We start from the raw sequence: 12,721 nt of genomic DNA on the forward strand, positions 1-12,721 counted from the left end.
GGGGGGGGGGGGGGGGGGCTATCAAGACCAAGCCACCTATTGGGGGCTGGATTCAGCTGCCCAGAATGGCCCGCATTTTAAAAAGCTATCTAAGTGAGTGGAGGAGAGGGGACATCTTCATATCCTCAAGCAATGGAAAGAGTTTGGTCAGGGAAGGATCTTCCCCAAGTCTCTAGTCCCCCTGTGAGTCCTGACATACACCTGCTCCTCGAACAAGACTTGTTCACTCGCGGGAGTCCTGCTCCGTTCACCGTGTTCTGACAGTATCTGATTCCTTAACAGAACCTCCTCTTGCCTCCACAGACCCTTTGCAGCGCCATGTCGTGCGGTACTATTGGCCAACATGTCAAGCGAGAAGAGTGTTTCTGGCCCCCCTTGGAGCTTCCCTTGGCACATAGATCAGTGCTGACAAACCCAAACCCAGGTAGCTGTGCAGGAGAAGAAGGTCCTGCTGCCACGGAGACCAGGAGCAGAGGCGGCTTCCGGGGAAGGATGGAGCAGAAGGTCTTCCGTGAAGATGTGGCGAGCTCAGACATACCACAACAGTGTTTCAGGCGGCTCTGCTACCAGGCTGCTGAGGGGCCCCGAGAGGCTTGCAGCCAACCCCACCAACTTTCCCGGGAGTGGCTGAGGCCAGAGCAACGCACCAAAACCCAAATCCTGGACCTGGTGGTCCTGGAGCAGTTCCTGGCCATCCTGCCAGCGGAGATGGCGAACTGGGTGAGGGAGTGTGGAGCAGAGAGCAGTTCCCAGGCGGTGGCCCTGGCGGAGGGCTTCTTCCTGAGCCAGGCTGAGGACGAGAATACCGAGGTACAGCAGCTATGAGCTTTTCATTTATCATTTTTTCATGCCTTTTTTAAAAAACCCAACCATGCCTAGGTATCTGGATTTCTTGAATGGCTCCTCTGCAATTTGGAATATTTTAGTCTGCAACAGTTACATGATTTCATATGCTAAGCAAATATCACTTCGATGTTTCTCGGCAACATTTCGCCTATTCTAGCAATTGAGATCCCGCTGCCAAGTTTCATTCCTGTTCTTGAGAGGTTTTAAAACTGCCATTTCCAGCCCCACCTTTCAAGTTTCCCTGACCTGAAATTCATTGCTCAGGCTGGAAGTTGCTCCGCTCCCTTGCTTTGTAGAGCAGTCGGTCTTGGCTTTATTCACTGGGACTAATTCCTGTGCTGCAGGTGGGGGTCTGTCCCACTCCACTATGGCTCCCACTGACCCTGCCACCTTGGCCCATCAGTACAGGAAAGGGCGGTGGGCAGGAAGCCAACCATCCCCAGTCTGGATAGGCTGTCTCAGGAATTGCTTCCTTCCTGTGAAATTTCCTCATAACCTGTGGATCCCTGGAGAATATTTCCACAGAATTCTGCAAGTAGGGCGACATACAGTTAAGAGCATTTGGGGGTATTAGCCCCCTCAAGTTGCATTCTGGGCTGGAACAACAAGATACAAGTCAAATGTTGCAATCAGTAGCCAGAACTTTGGGTTGGGGCCGGATCCAGGGTTCCTGGAGTCCTGAAAAGACCTCGCCCTTCTGCCAGCTCCACCCCTTCCCCTGACCACCAATAATTTGGTGGGGGCCATGTTTTGCCCAGATTTTCCCCATCCTAGAATGCTGAAATGCCTCCTTTGCTGTGTATCTCTGAATATGGCTGCCCAGTTTCTTTGTGAATGTCTCTAGTGTGAGAGAGCCCCCCACCACTCCAGGCAGCTGCTTCCACTGTCGTCTTGCTCTGACCGTGAGGAAGCTTTTCCTGATGTCCAGCCTGAATCTGGGTTGTCGCAACTCGAACTGATTATTCTGTGTCCTACACTCTGGGGTCAGCAAGGAGAGACCTTGACCCTCCTCTTTTATGGCAGGACAGGGACTGGAACCCAGATTTTGTCTCTTGCCCAGCAGTCTGGCCACCGTGCTGGTTCTCACATTGCACTGACACCTGGATGAGCGCATAATGCTTGGGCCAAGTAAATTCACGCGCTGTACATTCAAGGAGTCCAGGCTGGGTGGAAGGGGAACAGGCCACGCCCGAGAAATGGCCCGACCCAGTCTGGAAGTCCCATGCCTTGTCCGCAGCATGTGTGCCTCTCATTCCTCTTGTCATCCCTCTTACTCTGCCTCTCAAATCTCAACTGCTGTTTCAGGTGATACGCATGTTTGCAGAAGCGGGACCTGATTTCCATGTTGCAGAGAAGCTTCCTTTAGACCCAGGAGGGAGTCCTCCTGAAAGGGTGACCAGACCGGAGGGTGATGGACGTACCTCCTCGCTGGATAAGGGCTAATTCGGGGCCGGGTCTCTTTCAAGTCTTTCTCATGTTCTAGAGCACATCTTAAATTGTTGTTTCTCAGTGTCTCCCACACTTCCAAGCTATGTTCCCCAGCAGAGGAAATAGGCAGGAACTCTGAAATTGGATTGCATCCAGTGCAACTCTGCATTTGGCTTGGAAATAACCTTCAGGAAGTACTTCCTGAGAGTTAGGACCCCGAGGGTATGGAATGGGCTTCCACGGGAGGTGGTTAAAGCCCCATCGGTGAGGATGTTCAAGGATAGACCAGGCATGCACATGGTAGGCATGTCACGGGTGGAGCCGGGGATCAGACTGGATGGCTCAGGAGGCCCCTTCTGACTCACTCTGTTTCTGTGTTTCTATGACTCCAGCTGCATTTCAGCGGGCCTCCTTTGGAGGTATTGAGGATGGCCGCCTCGGTGTTGGTGGCAAGCGTGTCTGCTGTCTCCGCATCACCTCTGTGTCTTGCAGGAGCTGGAATGTTAGCAGCTGTGAGTCCTCAGCCAACTCTTCCCCTTCGTGGTGGAGTGGAACTGAATCAGGTAGGGGGGATGCCTCTCTTTCCCTCTCTGTGCTTCCTGCAAAGCTGCGATTCTGTGCAGGGCCCCAGATGCTCCCCCCACCCCGCCCGTGGCTGACCAGATGCCTCCTGGGAAGCCCACACACTCGATGGGTGGGCCTCAGCCAGTTCTGGCTGTTCCTTTCCCAGCCGCTGGTTTTCACAGCAGGCGTGTTTCAGTCCTGCAGGACGCTGCCCATCCAGCTTGCTTCCTGTTCTTCCTTTAGAAGGAAACCTTTTCTTTCCCCATCCAAGGTCAGGTGACTTTTGAGGAGGTCACCGTGTCCTTCACGGAGGAGGAGCGGGCCCTGCTTGATCCTGGTCAGAGAGCTCTGCACAGCTACATCGTGGCAAAGAACTATGAGATGGTGGCCTCTCTTGGTAAGCCTCCCTCTTTCCTGCTTAATTGTAATACTGGCTTCAAAAATGATCATGCGGAGGGAAGGAATGCATCCATTTTGTGGCTATTATTTTTTTAGAGAAGCACCTTTAGAAGGTGATCTTTGAAAAGGCGTTAAGCTACCTTGCTTTTTATCACTCCTGCTGTACAATTCTCCCAGGAGCTTTCTGTTTTGTATGTAAAAATATATAGTCCTGTCTTTCCATTAAACTGTGGATAGCAGAGAACTTGAACTAGTCCTGTGAACTAGAACTGAGAGCCCAGGTGTGAACTAATGTAGTGGCATATAAATTGAGATGAAGAATAAATAAATAAATAAATAAATAAATAGTGAGACATCAAGACTAAATATTGGGACTCATGCTGTCGTGACAACAGAAAACAGGATTCACTCATGAAATTGACAAGAACCGAATAACAGCAAATGCGAAAGTGACTCCGTGCTGAATCCCAGAAGCAGGACGGTCAGCCATCATGAATCTGGGGAGGGTGGTCTCCATGGAGGCAGCAGCGGCATCCCAAAATGCAGCTTGTTGGAAGAACCCAAACCCTGCCGTTTCTGTCTTAGTCCCCTTTGAAACTGCTGCCTTCCTTCACATGGAGACACACTGATTACTGCCCACCCCTAGCTTGAGGCCGAGGGATGGGAATGAGAGCGGCTTCTCTCTCTGGGAGCAAAGGAACTCCGGGGTTTGGAATGCTCTGAAAAGTAGGTGGAATCCAGCCCCAGTTTGCCATGGAACAGCAGCAGGTCACTCAGCACACAGAGCCAGGTTGCCCCTGTTCAAAACAAGCCATGTGGAACCCTTCAAGGGAGCTGAAAACCAAGAGCATGTAACTTGCTTTATATTCTTGTTCCTCAAAACACGCAAAGAGAGAAAGAGATCCAGGGCTGATATTGCAAAGGCAGAAAAAGGTTGCTATCCTGTTTCCTTGAAAATATGACCTAACCGGAAAATAAGCCCTAGCATGGTTTTTCAGGATGCTCATAATATAAGCCCTACCCCCAAAATAAGCCCCAGTTAAGATCATCAACCAGACGGACACATTTAATACATCAACACACGATGGACATACTGAGTTATAAAATAATATTAATATATAATTAGATATAAATAGATAATATTGAGATTAATACTTAAAGTAAATGATACGCATTTAGTGTGTCTGTTGCAACACAATTTGGGGTTTGGAGAGTTATGATGATGTTCCAGGAGAAGATGACATGACTGTATTTGAATAATTGTAGATTGTTGTACATGAATAAATAAGTCATCACCTGAAAATAAGCCCTGATGCATCTTTTCGAGCAAAAATCAATAAAAGACCCAGTCTTATTTTCGGGGAAACCTGGTAGAAAATTTCCAGGTAGTGACAAGAGCTCTTCTGGGCTGAGAGTGCAGAACCATTCTCAGAAATAAAAGTGGTGGATTTGGCACAGCTGCTGATTGCTGGAGATGTGAAGTGTGCAGATATGCATATGCCTTTCCTGAAAGGTGAAGAATTTCCCAGTCAGGCACATGAGAAGGTCATTGGCTTCTGTCGGGGCAATCGCTTCTGATCCCACACAGCTTGTATGATCATTTAGTCATGTTAAATAGGTACACTTTTGACAGAATGGGAGATGCCATAATCGACTTCCATGATGGATATACAGGGCTGCCTTGCTACTTCGTCCGCCTCAGTCAGAACAGAATTTGTTAAAGTAGCCAAGTCCATGGCTGCATGACTTAGTGGGGTCTGCAGCCCCGGGAATCAAGCCCATGGGATCAGGTAGTCTGAGGTAGTGTAAATGTGCCCAAAACACAGGAGTTATTCCCTTTTTGCAGCTGAAAGCTGGCCCCAGGGCTCCATGCGCCCAGTGAGACACATTGAACCATCCCAACAGATCGTGACAGTCGACAGGGACAGATAACCATGTGATAGGAACAGCATCTCACCCAAGTTGCTTCCATTCTTTTTGCTATCGAAATCAATAATATGAGTGGCTCAAGTATTTGAAGATTTTATTGCCAATTCGGGCCCTTACCGATTTCTTGTCATTGTTTCAGAAGGTGACAGGTGGAAATTGGAGGAGGAGAGAGGACCGGGTGGGGTGCCACCAAAAAGCAGCAGGTATGGAAATAGCAAGCAGTGGAGAAGGAGGATGGAAGTCAAGGGGGACAGGAGGAACAACTCCGTTCCTTCTATGGATATCATGATATCAGCAGAAAGGAATGAGAGAGAAGAAATGAAGTGGAGCTGCACGCATATGGAGAATTTGGAATCGAACAACAAAATGCATTGCAAAATCGGCACGCTGAAGAAGCCACATATGTGGCTGGAATGTGGAAAAAGCTTTTGTACAGCAATGCATTGTGCTTCTCTTCAAAGAACTCTGCCAGTGGAGAAACCATATCAGTGCTTGATATATAAGAAGAGCTTCAGTGAAAGGGGAGCTCTCAATCGACATCAAAAAATTCACACAGGAGAAAAAATATCAGTGCTTGGCGTGTGCAAAGTGGTTCAGTTAGAGGAGTTCTCTCAGCCGACATAAAAGCATTCACACAGGGGAGAGACCTTATCAGTGTTTAGAGTGTGGAAAGAGCTTCAGTCTGAGGCACATTCTCCGAAAACATCAGAAGACTCACGGAAGAGAAAAACCATATCATTGTTTAGACTGTGGAAAGAGCTTCTCTCGGAAGACAAACCTTCCTTCTCATCAAAGAATTCACACAAAGGAGAAGGCATATAAGTGCTTGGAGTGTGGAAAGAGCTTCAGTGAGAAGAAAAACTTCACTCAACATCAAAGGATTCACACGGGGGAGAAATCGTATCAGTGTTTTGAGTGTGCAAAGCAGTTCAGTCGAAGGGGATGTCTAAGGCGACATCAGAGGATGCACACAGGGGAAAAACCCTATCAGTGTTTGGACTGTGGAAAGAGTTTCTGTCAAAAGATAAGTCTCACTTCTCATCAAAGAACTCACACAGGGGAGAAACCGTATCAGTGCTGGGAGTGTGGGAAGAGCTTCAGTGAGAACAAAAAGCTCACTCAACATCAAAGGATTCACACAGCAGGGAAGCCCTATCCTTGTTTGGACTGTGGAAAGGGCTTCCGGCAGCAGAGGCACCTTATTTCTCATCAGAGAACCCACACAGGGGAGAAACCGTATCAGTGCCTGGTGTGTGAGAAGAGTTTCAGTGCAAAAGCAACACTCAATCAACACCAAAAGACTCACACAGGGGAGAAACCATATGAGTGTTTGGAATGTGAAAAGAGCTTCAGTCAGAGGGGATCTCTCATATATCCTCAAAGGAGTCACACAGGAGAGAAACCCTATCATCGTTTGCACTGTGGAAAGAGCTTCTCTCAGAAAATATCTCTCACTGATCATCAAAGAGCTCAAACAGGGGAGAATCCACATCATGACTCAGAGTATTGAAATAGCTTCAGAAATAAGACAAATCTCACTTCCCAAAAATTCCCGCAGTGTGGAAACTGCAGAAATGATGCAGGGATGGAAGTGGAAAGATCTTCAAGAGAAACAAGTAACTTGTTCCTCATTGAGGAAAGCACCCAGTGCAGAATCTATACAAATGTTTGGACTGTGATACATATCACATCTGAACTTACTGCTCATTAAAACAATCAGGGAGAGAAAATTGGAATATTGAATGAGATTAATTTACTATCATCCCATATTTCAGATTAGAGTGCCTGCTTGAAGGGACCCTGTCTCGAAGGTGCCCTGTATAAAGACATGCCAGTCTAGGAGGGTATTGATGGATGGTCTATAAAAACAATAAATAGGGAAATATAATAACATGCATACCACAAATATTCCCAGGATACAGGTTGAGAAAGGTTCACTTAAGTTCATTTCAGATTTCTCGAAGCATTTAATTTGTTGGAATTACCACTGGCCTCTTGGTTGCTCTTCTGACTAATGCCCTCCTTATCCAGTCACTGAGTTTTTGTAGATGACCTTCTTTAAGGCAAAGTTGTGGTTGAGCCACATTCTTTTAATTTTGTAATGAGATTTCATGGGCACCTAGGAGATGTTTATAGTTCAGAATATTTTTATAACGCAATCCTGATCGGTTCTTTATTTATTTTACCCTAGAGTTGTTTTCATAGCTCCTTGACTTTCGTGATGCTATTTGTCTAAATATGTGCTCCAGAAAACTAGAGCCTGCCAGAAACAAGTGTCCTTAATCTGAGATCCTGGGGCACTGGAATGGCTGCCCAGCCGAGCTTCCTTCAGCCACTTGCCTGATGTACCAGGGCTTATTCAGGCATGTCACAGCAGAGCGGGTGAGTTCCTATGCAACCCACAAGTGCCAGTTTGTTAACTTTTGTGCCATAATAAATGTCTTTTGCACCCTCAAAGTGTTGCATTACTGTGTGTCCATCAAGTGGTAACAATGCCAATTAAATCCATTTCAATTTCAGGTCATTACATGACTAATGTGGAAAAGCCAAAAAGGGGATGAAGGCTTCTGCAGTGTAGATACTGAAAAAGAATGATGTACAGACCATAAACATTCCTAGAACAAGGGATTTTCTTAGATTAGCATAGTTTCCATTTTTGCAATACTTTTGTAAAAGCAGAAAGTACATATTCCAGTGGTGAATACACATGTGTAATTAACAAGACCAATACAATAACTTTTTTAAGGAGGAAAGGAATGCTGCTTTGGTTAAAACAACAGGAAATATTTTTTCTTATTGTTGTATGTGCATGTTCTGGCAAGATTCCCAGGCATGCATGAGAAGCTGACCATTCTGGCAGGGCTGACAGCATTGACTCTGATAACGAAATGGTTGTTGTCGGTTTCTCTGTAGTCACCTGTGGCTGCTCAGGACAAGATTGCTCAAGGCAAGTCGAAGGGCCCAGTCAAGCTCCCCACGGGAACAAAGAACATCATCCTGGGATGGGGAGACTCTGAGGGAGAACTCCAGCCTCCTGAGGAGGTGGGCCCAAAAGGCATTTGTCACAGCTGCAGGGTGGCCCAGCTGGTGGGGTCTCGGAGTGAAGAATGCAGGTGTGCCCAGTTTCACAGAGCGCCTCCTTCCCGAGACGGGCAGAGAAGGGTTCCTAAGCAAAGCTTCCGATGAAGCGGGGCAGAGAGGGTTCAGCATCTTTCTCTGTGTATGCTCAGAGACTTTTATGTAGAATAAAGACATTACAAGAAGTGCCGGAGAGTCCGTCTTGCTGCGGAGGGAACACCTAGCTCACAACAATTATCAGCCTTGGATTCGGCGGTATGCAGGAAAGCCCTTTTCTAGCAGGTCTTACTATCCTTATGCTGTTTTTCATGGTACTCTGCTGAGACTGAACTGCAGGAGAGGTTATTCCGGATTTGGAATTCATCATAAAAAATAGAAGAAAAATCATTCCCCTTGCACTGAGATTTCCACTAGCGTAAATGTTGCAAAATAATTGAGGTGCATTGGTTTATCCGTTGCATGTATTAAAGAAAAATGTTCATTCTCTACCACTTTGGGTATTTAGCAGCATAAGTGGTGCAGTCATATTTGTGCTTGTTTTCAACATTGAACTTTCTTAACAAAACATGGGTGATACGGACTTGCTTGCAGTCTGGCAAATGTTGGGACCTATTTCCCAGCCTAACCTTGCTAAGCAGTTAAGTCAATATCCTTTTTTATACTACAAATTGTATTTTAAAAAGAGTTTACATCTGGGATGTAAACATGGTCATGATCAATAAACTAGGAATGTTAATGGAGCCAAGAAGGATGCTTGACCCGCTGGTCCACCAGACTAAAGCATAAACATTACCAGGTTGAGACAATTTATTTGTCATGCACATAAGCAAGTCCTTGTGACAGTCATAGGTGGCTGATGAATCTCAAGCAGAGGGTGACTCTCAGCAGGGAATCATCAGGGTGACAGCCAGTGACAAGTGGAGTCCCCCAGGGCTCAGCTCTGGGACCAATTTGGCTCAACCTCTTTATCAATAGAAGAAGAGAGGATCACCAGTCTGCTGACCAAATTCACAGACAATACCATAGGGGGGGGGGGGGGGGGGGGGGGACGGAGGAGCAGGAGGCTCTCCAGATCCAAAAGGACCTGGACAGACTGGAAGTGGGCTGGGGGCAAAAGGATGGCTTTGAGTGTGGATAAGTGCAAGGTCTTGTACTTGGCGCATAGGAATGGATGTCACAGGTACATGATCAGGGACAAGTGACTGGAGAGCAGCACTTGTGAAAGGGATCTCTGGGCGCTGTTCAGCTGCAGGCCAAACATGAGTCAGCAGTGTGATGCGGTGGTCAAGAGGGAGAATGCCACCCCTGGTTGCATAGCCAGAAGCGTGGCTTCTAGATCGAGAGAGGTATTACTGTCACTCTATTCGACTCTGGTGCGCCCACAACTGGAGTATTGTGCTCAGTTTTGGGCCCCTCGTTACAGGAAGGATATAGTCAGGTTGGAGTCAGTGCAGCGTAAGGCCACAAGGTTGGTGGCCGATTTGCAGGGGATGGGGGATGAGGCGAGACTGAGGGAACTGGGTCTTTTCAGCCTGGAGAAGAGGAGACTCCGAGGGGATCTGTTGGCAACATACAGGTACGTGAGTGGGTGTCACATAGGTGGGTAGGGACCTGCTTTCCCCTGCAGTGGAGGGCAGGACATGTTCCAATGGAGCAAAACTCAGGGAACCAAGATTCAAGGTGGATGCCAGGAAGCACTTCCTGACAGGACCCCGAGGGTATGGAACGGGCTTCCACAGGAGGTGGTTGAGGTCCCATTAGTGAGGGTGTTCAAGGATAGGCTGGACACTCATATGTTGGGTATTCCATGAGTGGAACCAGCTGAAGCAGGGGGTCCGACTGGATGCCCCAGGAGACCCCTTCTGACTTGCTTTGTTTCTGTGCTGCCTCTCGTATCAGCCTGAGCCTACGTACACCACATGGTGGGGAACTGGGTGAGAGGCTGCTGTGACACCCCCAGCCTGCTTGTGGGACTTCCCAATGGGGCTGCTGTTTGTCTACTCTATGAATGGGATGCTGCACGAGGGTGGACTTTGGTCTGATCCTGAGGGGCTCTTCCTCTGGGGACACGTGCCTTGGGGTAATACTCAGCAGGAGTGCCCCCCTCCAGGTTTAGGGACAACGAAATGCCAGCATTTCATCCAATGGGTTTTTAGCCCTCAGGGAAGAGTAGACCTTTGAAAGGAGTGTACCATGGTTTTGAAGTGGGAGCAGCCCCGGAGGGAGGTGTCTGAAGAATGCTTCAGCCTTCAGAAAGAGGTCTCTTTAGCACCGTGTCTTGGAAAGCTAAAACAAAGCTGCAAGATATGCTCCCCTAGAAGTACGGCTCTTTTTTATTCATTTTATTTGGAAAAAGAACATCTTGGATGTGGCTCTTACCTTGAAAACCTCTAGCCACTGAGGAACTAGCTTTCTGCATGCAATACCCTAGCCCACACTATTCTTTCAAAATCAGGGAATGATAGCAAACGTGTCTCATTTTACCTGAGAGTGCTACCCTCGATCCTTCAATGGATCAATTTCTCACCTTATAAGTGCAACCCTAAAATACAAAATCCCAAAGGGATGTTCATGTGGACAGAGATCAGTCTTACGACTTCCCATGCAGAGCATCCAGCCTTGGAGTTCGGGCGGCGGGCTGGCCAGGAACTGCTCCAGGATCAGCAGCGCCAGGATCTGCTCCTTGCTGTGCCGCTCCGGCTTCAGCCACTGCCGGCACAGCTCCTGGAGCTGCCGGTGCAGCCGCCGGGGGTCCTCCACCTCCTGGCAGCAGAACTGCCGGAAGAGCTGGCGCTGCACCTCCCTTCTCAGGGCCTCCCCTCGCAAGATGGCCGCCTTCACCTTCCCGTAGTCCTCCCGGTCTCCGGCCTCCAGGCTTCGAAAGGCCTGCTTGGCTTCCCCGCTCAGTGCCGGCAGGAGCCGGGCTGCCCACTCTGCTCTAGGCCACCGGCAGGCCGTGGCCACCTGCTCGAAGGAGGCCAGGAAGGCCTTGGTGTCTTCCCAGGGGGCACTCTCTGAAATCAGTCGAGTGCAAATAGGCTGCAGGAACTCTTGCCTTTGGGCCCCCCGGCATTCTTGCGTCCTCTTAGATGGTTTCCCTCTGCCCTGTTCTAACATTGCTCATGTTGTATATTCCACCAGAACTGCACTGGTGGCACAATCGCATGTTGGGGTCACAGCTTGAGAAAAAAACCCTTTTGAAATGTGTGTTTGTTTGCACTGAACAGTTTATGACTCTGAGAGGAAGTGGTGCTTTTTGCTTTGCTCTTTGCTCTCCTTGCCTATTTGCAGAGAAAGACAGAAACACAGAAACTGAGCGAGTCAGAAGGGGCCTCCTGGGCCATCTAGTCTGACCCCCGGCTCCAGCCGGCTCCGCTCACGACATGCCCACCATGTGCATGTCCAGCCGATCCTTGAACATCCTCATGATGGGGCCTCAACGACCTCCCGCGGAAGCCCATTCCACGCCCTGGGAGTCCTAACTGCCAGGAAATACATTTCCCCGCCTCAGTGAAATGTTCATTTTGTGTTCAGTTTTCTAACTGAACCTAACAAACACAAGCTTCTTTCTGTGTCCACTACTGCTGCTTCAGTATTGGCATTAAATGCTTTTAGGTTGCCATCGGTGGGATTTGTATTTGTACCTTTTTTTGAGTGTGAAGCACTAGAGGGTGCTTTGCTTAACTCTCCTGCCCTAAAAGGCTGGATTTCACACTAGATATAATTGTACTCAACAAGTGCGTTCAAGCATCGTGCTCTACCATGATGTGTGGTCACCACAGGGCATGATACCTCACCTTGTATTCTCCCAGGTAGTTTCCACGCACCTCCATCTTTCCTCCAAATGGTGGCACATATCCCATCAGCCCCCACGGCTGAGAATCCGTCCCAGCTTGGCCCACACGCTCCTCTGGACATGCTCTCAGCCAGTTGCCACTTTTTTGCCTGCTGCCAAAAACCAACAAGATTGTGACATGTGCGGCAAATAAGTCTTTTTCAGGGCACACATTCCACGACCGGGGAGATGCAAAGAAGGTGAAAGAAGGTGCTTAAGCCTTCCACTTAGTAGTAGTAGTATTACATTGCATTTATATCCCACCATTTTCCTCTCTTGTCAGGAACCCAAGCTGGCTTACATGGCTCCACATTATCCTCATAACTACAACCCTGCGAGGTAGTCAGGCCGTGAATGACCAGCCCAAAGTCACCCAGTGAGTTTCGTGGCCAAGTACAGACTAGAACCCGGATCTCCAGCTCTCCAGTCCAATGAGAGCCAGTGTGGTGTAGTGGTTAAGAGTGCAGGACTGGGACTCAGACGATCTGGGTTCTGGTCCCTGCTCAGCCATGGAGGCAACTGGGTGACTTTGGGCCAGTCGCAGGCTCTCAGTCCAACCTACCTCACAGGGTTGTTGTTGTGGGGAGAAGATTGAGAGCAGGAGGAAGAACATGATGTGAGCTGCTTTTAGTATTTTTAAAC

General features: G+C 48.5%; 2 protein-coding genes across 2 annotated transcripts; both read left to right on the top strand.

The window, feature by feature from the left end:
• The first annotated feature begins 10 nt into the window (after positions 1–10).
• On the top strand, positions 11–7,623 carry LOC123019650 (zinc finger protein with KRAB and SCAN domains 5-like). Its single transcript, XM_044422693.1, has 5 exons — positions 11–183; positions 304–810; positions 2,667–2,837; positions 3,082–3,235; positions 5,306–7,623. Exons 1-5 carry the CDS (start codon positions 133–135, stop codon positions 5,788–5,790), a joined length of 1,368 nt encoding a protein of 455 aa, XP_044278628.1. The 5' UTR covers positions 11–132; the 3' UTR covers positions 5,791–7,623.
• LOC123019657 (zinc finger protein 2 homolog) lies at positions 6,131–6,676 on the top strand. Its single transcript, XM_044422704.1, has one exon. It carries the CDS (start codon positions 6,131–6,133, stop codon positions 6,674–6,676), a length of 546 nt encoding a protein of 181 aa, XP_044278639.1.
• Positions 7,624–12,721: the final 5,098 nt, after the last annotated feature.

This window comes from Varanus komodoensis, unplaced genomic scaffold, assembly GCF_004798865.1.
Source record: "Varanus komodoensis strain SLA01 unplaced genomic scaffold, ASM479886v1 scaffold133, whole genome shotgun sequence".
NCBI lineage: Eukaryota > Metazoa > Chordata > Lepidosauria > Squamata > Varanidae > Varanus > Varanus komodoensis.

Coding starts and splice junctions, on each gene's coding strand:
- LOC123019657 (XM_044422704.1), top strand. CDS start 6,131: ATGCACACAGGGGAAAAACCCTATCAGTGTTTGGACTGTGGAAAGAGT.
- LOC123019650 (XM_044422693.1), top strand. CDS start 133: ATGGAAAGAGTTTGGTCAGGGAAGGATCTTCCCCAAGTCTCTAGTCCC. Junction 811..2,666: donor CTGAGGACGAGAATACCGAG/GTACAGCAGCTA, acceptor CTATGACTCCAG/CTGCATTTCAGCGGGCCTCC. Junction 2,838..3,081: donor GTGGAGTGGAACTGAATCAG/GTAGGGGGGATG, acceptor TTCTTCCTTTAG/AAGGAAACCTTTTCTTTCCC.